We start from the raw sequence: 16,922 nt of genomic DNA on the forward strand, positions 1-16,922 counted from the left end.
CATGGTGGCTCATGCCTGTAATCCTAGCACTTTGGGAAGCAGAGGCAGATGGATCACCTGAGGTCAGACGTTCCAAGACCACCCTGCCAACAGTGAAACCCCGTCTCTACTAAAAATACAAAAAATTAGCCAGGCGTGGTGGTGGGCGCCTATAATCCCAGCTACTTGGGAGGCTGAGGCAGGAGAATCGGTTGAACCCAGAAGGCGGAGGTTGCACACCACTGCACTCTAGCCTGGGGGACAGAGTGAAACTCTGTCCCAAACAAAAAAAAAAAAAAAAAAAGAAAGGAAAACAAGTATAAATGAAGCCTTGTTTCATATTCACATTTTAGGATCAAGAATCCTACATAGCTATTTTTTCAGATTATCTTCTGACTTAAAAATCAGCTCTCAAGTCATTCAGTCTCAGTTATTTTTACTAATCTGAGTTCGGTTAGTAAAACAGCCATTGTGATACTATAAAACCAAAATTATTTTGAACTCACTAATAGTAAGATTGAATGTTTACCAACAGAAGTATAGAGTCCCCAACTTAATTTTTTGACTTTACAATGGTGCAAAAGTGACAGGCATTCAGTAGAAAGCATACTTCAAGTACCCATACAATGAATGTTTTTCACTTTCAGGGTTCAAAATTACATGAGAAATCCAACACTTTAGTATAAAATAAGCTTCATGCTCTTTGATCTTGCCCAACTGTAGGGCTAAGTGTTCTGGGCACATTTAATGTTGGATAGGCTAAGGTATAATGTTCATTAGGTTAGGTGTATTCAATGCATTTCTGACAGTATTTTCATCTTACAATGGATTTATCAGGGTATAGCCCCATTTTGAGTTGAGGAGTATCTGTATCTGAACTCTTACATTCCTTTTGAATATCCACTGAAGCACAATTCTAATAACAGCCAAGGTACTCACAATCACATAATTAACTCTGCTAGTTTTAAAATGTCCACTTTATTCCATATAACACTTAACCAGATATCATTTACATCTGAGGAAGAGATGGCCCATGAGACTGATCTATAGTAAAACACTCTAAGAAATGCAGTCCAATTTTATACATTTCCAGGCATCCCTAGACAAGTGTGTCACAATGCACAATGCAGAAATATAGGTATCACTACTACATTTTACATAAAAGGGAAGTATCAATAAACTTTAGAAAGTAGTAAATTCACCTGTCCCTTAAAATATGGGTATGCAATTGTTACAAAGCCATAGTAAATGGTTTATAAAATGTAATTTTATTTTCTGTTACTCTGCTGTTACATAGGGCATAACATTTTCACAAGGTTTTTTTGGGACTACAGTCAATGATTAGCAACACACAATAGTGGTCCAACTCTCTAAATAACAATCACTAGACAAACTGGACACCCTCTCACATGTGCACAAATCTGCATGGAAAAGTACTAAAGGTTTAGACTTGGACTTGTGTACTTTATTTCCCCTTTCTAGTGTATTAAGAAATGACATGCGCTTTAATTTGCCAAAAGCAATGCTTGTATTCTGGCAGCAACATGCTACTTCTATCACATAGTAAAGTGAATACCAGAACTACAAAGGCAGGAGGTGTAAGTGAATTTTTATTGGGAAGGGAGGTTGGCAACTTAAACAGCAGCAAATAAAGAGTGAATAAGGAAACTCCCTGTTGCCACAGATATACAAGACCTCCTTATGTGATATAGGAGCCATTTCAATTTGTGACCCCAGCCAGAGATGGCAAGTGCTTTTCCATTCAATCTAATACTTCCGGATTCCTACTAAAAAGGAATACATTAAGAGCATGGAAAAGTTGCTTACTGAAAGGAAACCCCTGAAGAGTAAGGGAGGGAATGTAGAAATTAAGAAGTTATGTGGAACACTGTTTAAATTGTAATTAACTACATTTTCTTATCTTCACAGTAATACAAAACACAGTCACTTGCAGAACTGGTTCAGATTACTTAAATACCAGATACATTTTTAGTCCTCTACATAAGTGTTTGGGAGTTACTTATGTTTATACGAAATGAAGCTATTAATACTTTTCTACAGCAGTACTGCACACCAGGAAGGCCAAGACAAACACAAATCAAGGAATGAAGTTTTCCCAAAGCTGCAGTGTGAAAAGACTATAAACAGTTGATTCCATACACATGAATGGGTTTCTTTGCTATAGGAAATCCAAGTGGAATAAGGAATGGAGATGTGTAAAAAGGTTTCTTGAAGGAAAGAAGGATGACACCCTGTATGGATTTAGTTTTCAGCCCCTTCTGCCGCATCACATTCTTCTCCTGCACTGTCTGATGTCCAAAGCTAGAAAAAGAAGAATCATATTAAGTCATTATTTCTAGATTAGGCCATTACACTAAGTACTACTGTCATATCAAAAATAACTACAAGAGTAGTAAATTCCTCAAACAATGGAGATCTTGACTAAGACTGAAGTTCTCTCTCAAAACCCCAAAGACCATCACATCCTTGCAGACTTTTCACTATGCATTTACAAAATGGCATACACACATGTCATTGGATATATGGTTTTATAGCTTCCTTTTTATTTAAAAAGCACTTGGCCAGGCACAGTGGCTAACGCCTGTAATCCCAGCACGTAGGGAGGCCAAGATGAGAAGATCGCATGAGGCCAGTTCAACACCAGCCTGGACAACATAGCAAGATCCCATGTCTACAAAAAATTTGAAAAACAAAATTGGCCAGGTACGGGGTGGTGTGTGCCTATAGTCCTAACTACTCAGGAGGCTGAGGCAGGAGGACTGCTTGAATCCAGGAGGTTGAGGCTGCAGTGAGCCATGATTACGAGACTGCACTCCAGCCTAGGTGACAGGGCGAGATCCTGTCTCAAAAAAAAAAAGTAACTTTTTAAAAAAGGCACTCTACTTTCATAATAAGCAAAGTGACAGTCTTAGAATTTAATGCTGTCTCTATTCCCAGCAGCCCAATGCTCTTCTTGAAAGCACTACTGCAGTATTATTACAGACTAATAAAGCAAAAAATTTTCACAGGGAGGAAAAAGCCACAATCATGGTTAACAATTTTAAAGTGTGTGAAGAGCTAAACTATAGCAAAAGCAGACTTACTTTGTGTTTCTCCAAGAATTAAACAGAAGTGGGTGATGGAAGCTACAGAGAAGCAATGTGTGCATGTATAGACAGGGTTCTTGAATTAGACAGAATGTTAAAACTAAGTGGATCTTCCATGATCTCTCTATTTTTAGGATAGAAAGATGAAGTGAAGAAGAGAAGTATTTATTGACTATAATTGTACTTTATTAGACCAACACCAAGACATTAGTGTTAATTTCAGAAAAGCTAGAATCTTACATAATCCTTAGGTTATTATGAAGATACCAAAATAAATAAAAATAAACAAAACAAAATCCCCCAAAGACCTGTCTCCATAATAGAGGAAACAAAACTGATTAAAAGATAGTTAGCTCCAAGGTATACATCTGGGAAGAGGTATAACTGCCTAATTTGCTCTTCCTCTGCAGAACTATTTGCTGATCATCTTCCATTGTCCCCTCACAACCACAGGGACTTCTTATGGCTAGAAATGCAGGGTCTTTATTCCCCTTTCAGTGGATGCATAAACACCCTATTCAGCAAAATTGAACAGACATGGTGCTAATTTAAAAAATACTATCTAGTAAATGATAAAGCACTAAACAAGGGGGCTGAGAGGACGAGATTTATATTAAAAGATTTGTTCCCTTCTTTTTCATTCTGTGAAGTCTAAGATTTTACCTATCAAATTTACTTGAACCTACAAAAGAATGTTAAAGTAAAGCTTAAGCTGTACTTTTTCTTGATTACTTCCTTTATCAATTGCCTATCTAAGAAGCAGGGAGAAAAAGACAAACAAAACAGAGACTTTGGCCTAGAAGCAGAGAAGGAGTAAATTTAGGTACAGGTTTACTCCCTAAAAATTCACAAAGTAAACTTTTATTAGAACGAGGTACTTCATGTGATTTTAAGAAAGCCTAGATATCTAGATAGTCCCTAACTGGCTATAGCTGATTTGCCCCAAAATATTGAAACTTTAGAAGCTCTCTTTATTAACATAATTTATCAACATCTTCATCCCAATGAAACAGTTGAGTTCCTATAATGTTACTTCTCAGGAAGGTCTGATAAAATGCCTATTCAACTTGAAAACCTGCCTACAAAATAATGTTCATCCCATAAAATACTAACACATATGTCATACTTTCAGTTCTTACGTATCTGCCCTAAAAGACACAAAGTCCAAAATAAAATATATTTTTGTTTCTGAAAAGGAAATAAAATTAAAGAGTAAACAACTCACTGTTAGGTTGTCTCTAAGCAACTGCATGATGAGGGTGCTGTCTTTGTATGAGTCTTCATTCAGTGTATCAAGTTCAGCAATGGCCTCATCAAAAGCCTGATAAATATTAATATCCATGGTAAAATATGTGCATTGACAAAAACTGGTTATTCTACAATTACAAACCAATTTTACAAAATAAATGAACACCCACCTTATATTCCACCATCAACAAACTCAACAGAACCATTCTCTCACACTCTCAGTTTAAGAACTTATGAGTATAACTGGAATTCTATAAAACTATACATTTAAGTAAATAAGCATGTCTTGGTTCTTTCACAGGACAAACAGAACAGCAGTAATGCTTAATATACTTCTTTCCAATAAGTAGTAGTATTTATCTGTACAGTGTCCTCTTTATTCTCTCGTTTTGAGCCACTTTGAGGAGTGTGGCTAATGCACAGCTATTCTAGTAACCAAACCTGGCAGGCATGACTTTCCAATCTTTTATGTTTCCTTCTTAATATCATTTATCCTTCTTTGATTACTCTGCTCAGTATGCTCTGTAGATGTATCACTGCTTATAATCATAGGGTAGAGTTAACGTGTCAGGGGCAGGAATAACGTAATCATGATGGTAAGAAAAAGAGAAGATTTCAAAATAAATATAGTAGAAATCATCCCTGGGCAACCAAGTAAAATACCTATAAATTAACATACCTGGTATCTCAAATAACTGTAGCTAAAGTAGGTATTTCCTGGACACACATCTTACCGTTTTAGCCAGCGTGCAGGCAAGCTCTGGGTTATTAAGAATCTCATAGTAAAATACAGAAAAGTTAAGAGCAAGCCCCAGGCGGATTGGGTGTGTGGGTTGCATCTCTTTCTTGCTTATATCAAATGCCTCTTGGTAAGCTCCTTGGGAATTATCTATCGTTTCTGTGAAGAGAAAAAAATAAGTGCAATATTAAAAATAACAATCCAGTGCATAGTACATTAACAACTTGAGCATTTGCTACTAGCTCTTGGTAGAACCAAGATTTTTCTCTGTATGGGTCTTTTAAAATCACGGTAGCTAACAAAAACCATTATCATGGCCAGGTGCGGTGACTCACACCTATAATCCCAGCACTTTGGGAGGCCGAGGCGGAGGGATCACTTGAGATCAGGAGTTCAAGACCAGCCTGGCCAACATGACGAAACCCTGTCTCTACCAAAAATACAAACATTAGCCAGGCGTCATGGCGGGGATCTGTAATCCCAGCTACTCAGGAGGCTGAGGCATGAGAATTGCCTGAACCCGGTAGGCAGAGGTTGCAGTGAGCTGAGAACGCACCACTATACTCCAGCTTGGGCGACAGAATGACACTCTGTCTCAAAAACAAACAAATAAACACACAAAAACAATATTGTGTACTGGGTATTTAAGAACTTATTTATGGCCAGGTGCAGTGGCTCATACCTATAATCCCAACACTTTGGGAGGGTGAGGCAGGGGGATCACTTGAACCCGAGAGTTCAAGACCAGCCTGGGCAACATAGGGAAACCTTATCCCTGTCTCTACGAAAAAAAAAAAAAAAATAGCTAGGCATGGTGGTGCATGTCTGTAGCTCTAGCTACTTGGGAGGCTGAGGTGGGAAGGACCCCTTGAACCCAGGAGGTTGAAGCTGCAGTGAGCCAAGATCATGCTGCTGCACTCCGAACGTGCGTGACAGAGTTTGTCACAAACAAACAAACAAAACAAAAAACCAGTTTAGAATGTTGCTTACATATAAACAGCTTAATGGAAAAAAACATGAGATATTATAGTAAACCAGACTTTTTTCCATCCCTAGGCTAAAACTATTTTCTTATTTTATGTCTTTTAACTCTATTACTTGGAAATGCAGCAATGAAAAATAATTTGGATGGGGTGCGGTGGCTCACACCTGTAATCCCAGCACTTTGGAAGGCCGAGGCGGGCAGATCACCTGAGGTTGGGAGTTCAAGACCAGCCTGACAACATGGAGAAACCCCAGCTATACTAATAACACAAAAATTAGCTGGGAGTGGTGGTGCATGCCTGTAATCCCAGCTACTTGGGAGGCTGAGGCATGAGCCTCACTTGAACTCAGGAGGCAGAGCTTGCGGTGAGCCAAGATCACACCATTGCACTTCAGCCTGGTTAACGAGAGCGAAACTCCGTCTCAAAAATGATGATGATGATGATGATAATAATAATAATAATAATTTGACTGGAATACCCTTTCCCGAAATAATGTGAACTTTACAAAGATCATCAACACCAAAATCTCTATTTTTCTGATTTGGAGAAATACTGATTCTTAGTATCAAGAGATACTATGTGAAAGGCAATATAAAAGTTTCAATACATAGGACAAAATCTGCTCTGACCTGAGTTTGATTACTGGCCTAATTAAAATGGTACTCTCCTTTCACAAAATGTTCAGTATTACCAACACTAATCTGATTATACCCATGTTTTGAAAAGGGTAGTTTTCTGTATGAGGCCACTGGCCTATTACAGCTTTAGAGATACTGATGTAAGAGAATTAAGCTATCCCTTTATGACATGAATCATGTTCATCTTCCTTCCTCTGAAATGGCACATTGATTGATCTAATCCTGACTGGTATAGCCCGCATGCAATAAGAAGTTCTTCCAGCCTGACAAATTAGGAAGCACCAGTGTCTCAGCAATTAGGTTATAAAGACAGCCTATCTACGAATCCCAGACTATCAGAATGTAAATGGGACTACGTGTGAGACCGGAAAGTGCCAATGAGATCCTAAGGGTTAAATCAGGTTAAAGCTACAGCTATGTCTCAATCTCCCAAATACTTCTCTCTGGCTTTCTGATACTTAAATGTACAGTTCTGTGCCAGTATCATGTCCAATTCTGCTTATCTTCATGGCAACAGAAATTACACATCAGTAACAGAATAAGTTAGTTTAGTATACAGATTTTGTTATAGCAAGGTACAACAGTTTCTCAAGTACAAGTTCTCTTTATATATGCAGTTACACTGATATTTAGGATGGCAAAACTCTCATTTTCAGGTCATAGTAACTATTTGTAGGGGTATATCTTTGTAGACAGGGCAAAATTAAGAACAAAATAACAAACTTACTAGAAAAAATAAGGAACTGATACTTCTATTACCTAGAACTTGATAAATCTGGTAGCAAGCACATACACTAAATTTAATGAGCTCTATCTTACACTCAGCTACCAGTATCCCAGGAGACACTCATTGCAAATAAATTCACTTTTTTATTATCAAGTTAGGCAATTTGGTCACTTTTTCCCATATCCATGTTTTCTATGATAGTCTAGGTAAATAAATAAATAAATATAGGTATTTAATACTAAAATCTATTTTTATGACCACTACTTGATTAATCAACAATTCCTATGTATTCAACCTTCCCAAGTAAAACCTAACCATATGGCTCATTCAAACTTACTGTGAAGTTGGAACAAGTTATACACCAGCAATAACACACTCATTTCACCTCTCCTCCTCAGAAATTTGATTATATGTAATTAGCAGTCAATGTTATGACCCCCTTAAAATAGACGATAATGAATTAATATGACAAACAGAAAAAGCACAACAACCTGTTTCCATGTTCTGTATGTAATTTCCAGTCATCTGAAGTTTTAAGGCATGATGACAGAAAGGCCATGTGAAATGCAGAATCACTCATAAAGTTTACACAAAAAACTCTGGAGCTAAAAATATGGTGAACCAAAATTCTAAAAAGCATAAAAGATTAAGCCCATTCTAAATAATACCATACGACATTACAGAGTTCATAGATGAGCTTAATTTTTTTTAAACAGCATATGATGTAAATTTATAACCCAATTTTCATTTTTGAGAATGTAAGGTAATACTAATTTTCTTGATATACATTGAATTGTTTTTAAGTCACAAAGAGCCTTAAGACTACGTATACTGTCATAGTATCCCATTTATCCCCATTTCTTTTTTTTAATTCTACTTTTGCCCATATAACAAATATACTTACGTTTTCGATCATCACCACATGCAACTTCAGCAAGGTACCGGAAGTAATCACCCTTCATTTTCAGATAGAAGACCTTACTCTCTGGATTAGTTGCATTGGCTATTAAATATTTATCCAACAATTCCTGAAATAAATAAGACAGAACATTGGGCACTAAACTTCTGCCTATTGCACATTATCATTAAATGATAAAACTTCTGCCTAGTGGGCATTTCAATCATTAACTACTACAGTAATACTATACCATACAAGCCTGGACTTGAAACATGTTCTTACAGCAGGGGTTAGGTTGTTGCCACTAGTTGCCCTGGGAGGCTTTAAATGATGTAGCCTATAGTTTCTAATGGTAAGGCTAGATTCTAGATTACACCAAACATTGTAATTTGAAACAGCCTGTCTGTTCACTCATCCATTCATTCAACAAACATTTTCATACCTGCTAGGTGCTATAATGGATATAGAGAAGACTTAAAATCAGGCCCCTGCCCTCAAGAAGCTCACAGTCTGTAAGTACACCAACTACACACCAAGCATTAAGAAAGATGTGGATACGGTGCTAAGAAAGCACAAAGAGAGAGCATCTGGCTCTGCTGGAGATGGCCTCCAGTTAAGACAGAATTCCCAGGGAAAGAGTATTTGAGGTGTCAAGAAGGAAAAGTAGAAATGCACCAAGCAGAAAACAGGGAGGTGCACTCATTTTAGGGAGGGGAAACAAAATGTTTAAAACATCAAGTACGAGGGAGAACAGTGCTACTCAGTGTCCTCTGCAGTCAAGTGTGCATCTAAAATGAGGTAAATACAGGAATCGAGAGTAAGAGGTTTAGAAACTTAGCACAGCAATTTAAAAGAATAATTTTAGGTCTACAAAATCTATTTTTTTAAAAAAGTTCTTGAGTATGTCTTTTGTTCCTAATTTCATACAAAGAAATTTTCACTTCTAGAGGTACAGGATATGGTATGCCTTGGAGTATAAAAAGTCACAAAAGACAAATATGATAGAAATCTTCTTAGATTCAATTTTTCTTGATGCTAGTCATCCATTTAAAAATCTTTTTAGGGACGGGTGCGGTGGCTCATGCCTGTAATCCCAGCACTTTGGGAGGCTGAGGCGGGCAGATCACAAAATCAGGAGTTCGAGACCAGCCTGGTCAACATAGTGAAATGCGGTCTCTACTAAAAATACAAAAAATTAGCCGGGCGTGGTGGTGGGCACCTGTAATCCCAGCTACTCAGGAGGCTGAGGCAGGAGAATCGCTTGAACCTGGGAGGTGGAGGTTGCAGTGAACCGAGATGACGCCACTACACTGCAGCCTGGGCGACGGTGCGAGACTCCATCTCAAACAAACAAAAACAAAAACAAACCAAAAAAAGTCTTTTTGTATTAAATATAACAAAGCAAAACAAAATTCTCATAAAAATGTTAAGATACTAATACCTACTTCATTGGTTTGTTTTGAGAATAAAACCAATAACAGATGTCAAAAGCCTGGAATAGCGTCACATGTTAAGTACTCAGTAAATGTTGGCTAGTATCAGCCTAGGTACACAGTTTGCCTGCCCAGGGAGAGTTTGAAAAGCACTGCTCTTGGAAAAGTGAAACTAGTGAACGTTTTAAAGCAGGGAAGAGAGAAGATCCTTTTTACATTTTGGAAAAATAACCACAGATACAATCAGTTAATATTACATAAAAATACTATCTGTGATACCAAACTGGCAAGTCTGGAGAATAAACAAGTAAGGTTGAGTCAAATTCACATAACTGGTAAAGAAAAGGAAAGCTGTTTATAAATTTAAAATAACAAAAGTTTAGAAAATACAATTCTAACCAAGAACTTTCTTCTTTATCTGACTAAAAGTGGTCTAACAAAACGCAATCACTGCATCCATGGTTTTTTTTAGACAAAGTCTCTCTACTGCCCAGTGTGAGTGCAGTGGTGTGATCTTGGCTCACTGCAACCTCCACCTCCCAGGCTCAAGCGATTCTCCTGCCTCAGTCTCCTGAGCAGCTGGGACTACAGGCACACACCACTACACCCAGCTTATTTTTGTATTTTTAGTAGAAACGGGGTTTCACCATGTTGACCAGGCTGGTCTCAAACTCCTGACCTCAAGTGATCTGACCACCTCGGCCTCCCAAAGTGCTGGGATGATAGGCGTGGGCAAATGCTCCTGGCCCGCAAGTTATTTTTAGAGAAAATAAACAGAGGCCATGTGCAATAGCTCATGCCTATCATCCCAGGAGTTTGAGATCAGCCTGGGCAACATAATAGGACCCTGTCTCTCCAAATAATTTTTTAAAAATTAGGTGTGGTGGCACACACCTGTAGTCCCAGCTACTTGGAAGGCTGAGGCAGAAGAAAGGCTTAAACCCTGGGGGTGGAGGTTTCAGTAAGCCATGGTTGTGCCACTGCATTCCAGCCTGGGAGACAGAGCAAAAGAGACCATGTCTCTAAAAGAAAAAAAAAAAAAAACAGAAAAACATTTAAAATCCTTTAATTCAAAAAAGATTTTAAATATCTAGATAATATATATACACACACACACACACACATATACACATATATATATTTTTTAAGGGCCTGAGGCCAGAGAAAGTTAAAACACGCACACATACACACGCGTGCACGTGCACAAAAAAAATTAGTATAAAATTATGTATCGAAGTCCCAGAAGTTTATACATTATAAAAGTGATGAGTATCAAAATTGTGGCTCAAGTTGGAAAGTTGCTGAGCCAGGAGTGTGGCAACAGAGGTCATTAGGGCCACACCCAAACTAAAGGCAACTGTGACAAGTGCTGCTCCAGCATCACTACACTCTTAACTGTAAAAAGAACAGACGAATCAGATTTTCAGAATTTATTGTGCTCAACATCACCAATATATTTTAATAGTTATGTAATAAACCGAGACACTTGAATCCTAAAAAATTACATTACTTTAACTTTTTCCTCTATTACCATTTTTATGTATTATGGATGACTTTCATACTAAAAACTATCTTTATGAACTGAATTTAGGGTTGTGGTGGAAGGAGGGGGGTAGGAAGCAATAGTGAGATAGTCACAAAAAAGTTCTAGATCTCAAACTGACTCAGTCATTGGAATCTTTAAATGAGTGGATTCTGAGAAGTAATATCAAAGAAGGCAAACACAGTATTTATACCAAGAGAAATACCACCTCTGCCTGTACCCACACCAAGGAACCCTAATACAAAGTAAGATGCCTCTCACTTTTCTTGTTCCTCCAAGTGAGTCAGTCAGTTACAATGAAATTCCACAGGATCTCCAAAAAGGTGCCAGCTCTGGTGAAGATATTATTTATAGTCACAAAAAAAGCTACTCAGTACCTTTAAGACCTAGTGCTCTGTTAACTGTGGTAGATGTGTAAGAGCAGGGGCTGAGAAAAGTCTGACCAGAACAAGGGTTTAGGGTGAGGAGTAGGAAAGAGAGAAACTTCCAGTCTAGCACTAGTCTCTCCTGAGTCACGCATGCTAGATGTGTGGGTGTTCACAAGGACTGTGGACAAAGGGCCTTCCAAGCATTCAGAAAGTTGCCAAACAGCTGCTGCATTCATTACAACACAGCCACTTATGAGCTAACCTTTCCTTTCTAAAATTATTAACTTTGACTACTAATTTGCATATAGCCATTACGTATGATTTACAGTGTTGGGCTTTTATAAACTGACTTGGGCATTACTTCCATCCTGGAGTTGTTCAGCCAGGTATCATGGTTCTTTGTCAGATGCCACTAGCTCTCTGTGAAGGAAACAACAGGTACAGAATAATTCCGTCTTTCCATATACTATCAGTAGTAAAGATGTATACTTTAGCTCAACTAAAAGACATAATGGATTCTGCTTCATGTCTTACCCAAATAATCAAGTCTGTATCTGTATTATCAATACCAAATGGCCGGGCGCGGTGGCTCAAGCCTGTAATCCCAGCACTTTGGGAGGCCGAGACGGGCGGATCATGATGAGGTCAGGAGATCGAGAGACCATCCCGGCTAACACGGTGAAACCCCGTCTCTACTAAAAAATACAAAAAAACTAGCCGGGCGAGGTGGCGGGTGCCTGCAGTCCCAGCTACTCGGGAGGCTGAGGCAGGAGAATGGCGTAAACCCGGGAGGCGGAGCTTGCAGTGAGCTGAGATCCGGCCACTGCACTCTAGCCTGGGTGACAGAGCAAGACTCCGTCTCAAAAAAAAAAAAAAAAAAAAATAGTATTAATACCAGATAGAATATAGGCTACAAATGTGTAATCTTTTAAAATTATTGTAAAAAATACAGATCAGAGACCAAAAACCCCAAACTGACACATAACTCCCTGAAAGTCTTCCCAAATAAGGGTACTGGTAAGAGGTCAGGAGGGAGGGCCAGGTGCCATGGCTCACGCCTGTTATCCCAGCACTTTGGGAGGCTGAGGCGGGTGAATCACTTGAGGTCAGGAGTTTGAGACCAGCCTGACCAACATGGTGAAACCCCATTTCTACTAAAAATACAAAATTAGCTGGGCGTGGTGATACATGCCTGTAATTCCAGCTATTTGGGATGCTGACGCAGGAGAATTGCGTGAACCCGGGAGGCAGAAGTTCCAGTGAGCTGAGATATTATACTCCAGCCTGGGCAACAAGAGCGAAACTCCATCTCAAAAAAAAAAAAAAAAAAAGAAAAGAAAAAGTCGCCAAGAGGGAGCATAGTTAGAAGTGCCCCCACTATTTCTTCTGTACATTATTCTTATCAATTAAGCAGGAGCTCTCCCTTGTAAACTCTTTAGCAAATTTTATTATCTTGGGAGTTTTGGTGGGCTAATATTGGAGGTCCCTCTGGTGCTGACAGTGTTACTTGACTGAGGAGTAAAACGTGGATGGTAGTGTGTTCCTTTTTGAGAATGTGAAAACTAAGAGGTCAATGTACTACCCACAATAACAAGATGAACTAGTAATTTAGAACACTCTAGACCAAAGAAACAAGGTTAAGTAAAAGGAAAGAACGTAAGTTATTATAGAGGTTGCTTTAGGAAATGCTAAAGGAACTCAGAATAAGTTTAATCTTAGAAAAACAGAACGGGAACAATAATAGACTATAACACAAAAGCCGTAAAGGGTAAGAAATGAAACTGTCAAGAAATAACATTAATGCAAATTTAGAACAGTAACTATTCCTCCTTTCTCCCACCCCCATATCTTAGAAAAAAAGGCTTCCAGAAGAAAAACAAAATCCCCATACGATTTTTAAGAGTTAACTACTGTATAAAACAATCCTACTTGCCACTTCAACCGCTTTTTCAAAATAATTTATTTGGTTTCAGCGGTAAAATTCTGTAACATTCAACAACTTAATCTTTTAATTCTAAATTCATTTATAAGTGATTTCCATTTTACAGACTAAGCTACTCTTGTCTCTCATTAAGCTTATTATGCTTATTTATAGGATTGATTTATTTAAGAAAGAGTAGATAACTGTTACGAAGAGCCTTAAAATACAAGCAAAATAACAGGAAGCAAAAAAAATGTTCTAAGAAGTTTCAATTTCCTAATAGTTTACTGAGGTTGATTAGCAAACACACTATCATGCTGAATCTCTAACTTTAGGATACACGTATCAGTCATTATTTCTATATTATCAGTTAGTCAGGATATGAATAGACCCTAAAATGGAGCGTTTCTAATAAAGATAAGGCCAAATCTAAGCTAGAGATTTTTCCCCCCTTGAGACGGAGTCTCGCTCTGCCAACCCAGGGTGAAGTGCAGTGGCGCAACCTCAGCTCACCTGCAACCTTCGCCTCCCCAAGTAACTGGGATTGCAGGCACCTGCCACCACACCCAGCTAATTTCTGCATTTTTAGTATTGACAGGGTTTCACCATGGCTGGTCTCGAACTCCTAACCTCAAGGGATCCGCCCTCTTCAGTCTCCCAAAGTGCTAGGATTACAGGCCTCAGCCACAGTGCCCAGTTTAGTGGTTTAATCAGTAAAACAAAAAAGGGACAGAGTAACTCTGTGTTATGTATCAGAATATTGAGTTTTAGAAATTAGATTATCATTTGTGGAACTTTTATACTATGGTTAGCTCTATAATCTTGTAGGAAATCACACCTTCTCAAGTGTCTGTCTCTGTAATTATGTAATGAGACTATTATGATCTAAAGGTCTCTGGTCTCAGAAACTACCATTTTATGACTATACCTGCTAGAATTAAATCTCATAAAGGATTTGCTGCCTTAACCAAGAAGGCAGTGAATCACCTAAGACTTAATCCAAGTTGATCATATAACATCAACTCATCTATGGAAATATTTTTAATCATTAAAAAAATGAACGCATTAAATAGTCAAATGTCCTTAAAATGTCCATTTTAAAATGTTACTAATTAAGAATTGTTGGGCCAGGTGCAGTGGCTCACACTTGTAATCCCAGCACTTTGGGAGGCCGAGGAGGGCAGATCACAACGTCAGGAGTTCGAAACCAGCCTGGCCAACACGGTGAAACCCTGTCGCTACTAAAAATACAAAAATTAGCCAGGCATGGTGGCAGGCACCTGTAATCCCAGCTACTCAGGAGGCTGAGGCAGGAGAATCGCTTGAAACCGGAAGGCAGAGGTTGCAGTGAGACAAGATCGTGCCACTGCACTCCAGCCTGGGCAAAAGAGCGAAACTCCATCTTTAAAAAAAAAAAAAAAAAAAAATTGTTAAGACTTAGAATCCAAGAATGACGAATCAACCCCATTCTGGTGCCCATGTTAAGTTCATTTTCAAAAAAACGAAGTATAGAATGAAGTAAAAATTTTGAGAGATAGAAGCAATCATTTATTTATTTATTTTTGAGACGGAGTTTCGCTCTTTATTTATTTATTTATTTTTTCATAGAGATGAGGTTTCTCTATGTTGGTCAGGCTAGTCTGAAACTCCTGACTTCAGGTGGTCTGCCTGCCTCAGCCTCCCAAAATGCTCGGATGACAGGCATGAGCCACTGCGCCCAGCCAGAAGCAAACCTTATAACCAATGTGACTGATCCTATACTCTGTGGGATTTAGCAGACACCACACAGCAGACATCAAACTCAAGTTGCAAAGCCTAATCAGATCCTTACATCCTTGCATCCCCAAGGTTAAAACTTTTCATTTAATTCTATACCAAATTCCAAACCTCTACAACCACATTTTAACAATGAAGTATACTGGAGGAGTAAAGCAACCATGTGATCTGGCTGCCCAGGACCATTTCAGTTTAAGCCCACTGTCCGTCCCAGCAGACAGATCTCATTTTATTGTCTTTTGCAGATATTGTGGTGTGTTTTTGTAGTTTTAACCAATTGAAGGTTTGTAGCGACACTGAATCAAGCATGTCTATCAGAGCCAATTTCCACCAGCATGTGCTCACTTCATGTCTCTGTGGCACAACCTGGTAATTCTCCCAATATTTCAAACTTTTTATGATTGTTATATCTACTATGGCGATCTGTGATCAGTGCTCATTAATGTTACTACTGTAATTGTTTTGGGGTACCACATGCATGCCCACGTAAGATGGTAAACTTAATCGATATATGCTGTGTCTGTTCTGACTGCTCCAACAATCGGGTGCTCCCAATCTCTTCTATCTCCTCTGGCTTACTTATTCCCCGAGACACAAAAATATTAAAATTAGACCAATTAATAACCCCACAATGGCCTTTAAGCGTTCAAGTGAAAAGATGAGTTACATGTCTCCTACTTTCAAAAGCTAGAAACAATTATACTTAGTGAGGAAGGCATTTCAAAAGCCAAGATAAGCTAAAGCTGGGCCTCTTGTACCAAACAGCGATGTTGTAAATGCAAAGAAAGAGTTCTTGAAGGAAATTAAAAGTGAACACTACTACAGTGAACACACAAATGGTAAGAAAGCAAAATAGACTTATTGATGATATGGAGAAAACTTTAAGTGGTCTGGATAGAAGCTGAGGCCAGCCACAACATTCCTTTAAATCAAAGCCTAATCCAGAGCAAGGCCTTAATTCTCTTCAATTCGATGAAGGCTGAGAGAAGTAAGGAAGCTGCGTAAGAAAAATTTGAAGCTAGGAGAGGTTGATTCATGAGGTTGACCAAAAGAAGCCACCACCTCCAGAACATAAAAGTACAGGGTAAAGGTGCAAGTGCTAATGTAGAGCTGCAGTAAGTTATCCAGAAGATCTAGCTAATATCACTGATGAATGAAGGTAGCTACACAAAGTACCATATTTCCAATGTAGAAAAAACAGCCTTATACCAGAAGATGCCATCAAGGACTTGACTCTCCAGGGCCAGTGCAGCTGGTGACTTCAAGATGAAGCCAATGCTCATTTAGCATTCCAAAAATCCTAGGATCCTTAAGAATTATGCTAAATCTACTCTGCCTGCACTCTACAAATGGAACACCCAACCAAGCCTGGATGACAGCACCTGTTTACAGGATGGTTCACCGAATATTTTAAGTTCATTGTTGAGACCTACTGCTCAGAAAAAAAAAGATTCCTTTCAAATTATAATTGCTCATTGACAATGTAGACCCTGTTTACCAAAGAGCTCTGAGGGTGATGTACAAGATTAATGCTGTTTTCATGCCTGCTAACACAAAAC

General features: G+C 38.6%; 1 protein-coding gene across 1 annotated transcript in view; it reads right to left on the reverse strand.

Moving 5' to 3' along the window:
* Window positions 1-938: 938 nt before the first annotated feature.
* The window catches only part of LOC105486509 (tyrosine 3-monooxygenase/tryptophan 5-monooxygenase activation protein theta), a 48,323-nt gene continuing 32,339 nt past the window's right edge, over window positions 939-16,922 (reverse strand). Inside the window, exons 2-5 of the mRNA XM_011749406.2 lie at window positions 8,329-8,452; window positions 5,069-5,232; window positions 4,312-4,407; window positions 939-2,301 (exon numbers count right to left, since the gene is read on the reverse strand). Of these exons, the coding sequence (XP_011747708.1) occupies window positions 2,242-2,301; window positions 4,312-4,407; window positions 5,069-5,232; window positions 8,329-8,452 (444 nt within the window). The 3' untranslated portion in view covers window positions 939-2,241. The remainder of the gene's footprint in view (window positions 2,302-4,311; window positions 4,408-5,068; window positions 5,233-8,328; window positions 8,453-16,922) is intronic.

Source organism: Macaca nemestrina, chromosome 13 (genome assembly GCF_043159975.1).
Source record: "Macaca nemestrina isolate mMacNem1 chromosome 13, mMacNem.hap1, whole genome shotgun sequence".
NCBI classification, from domain to species: Eukaryota; Metazoa; Chordata; class Mammalia; order Primates; family Cercopithecidae; genus Macaca; species Macaca nemestrina.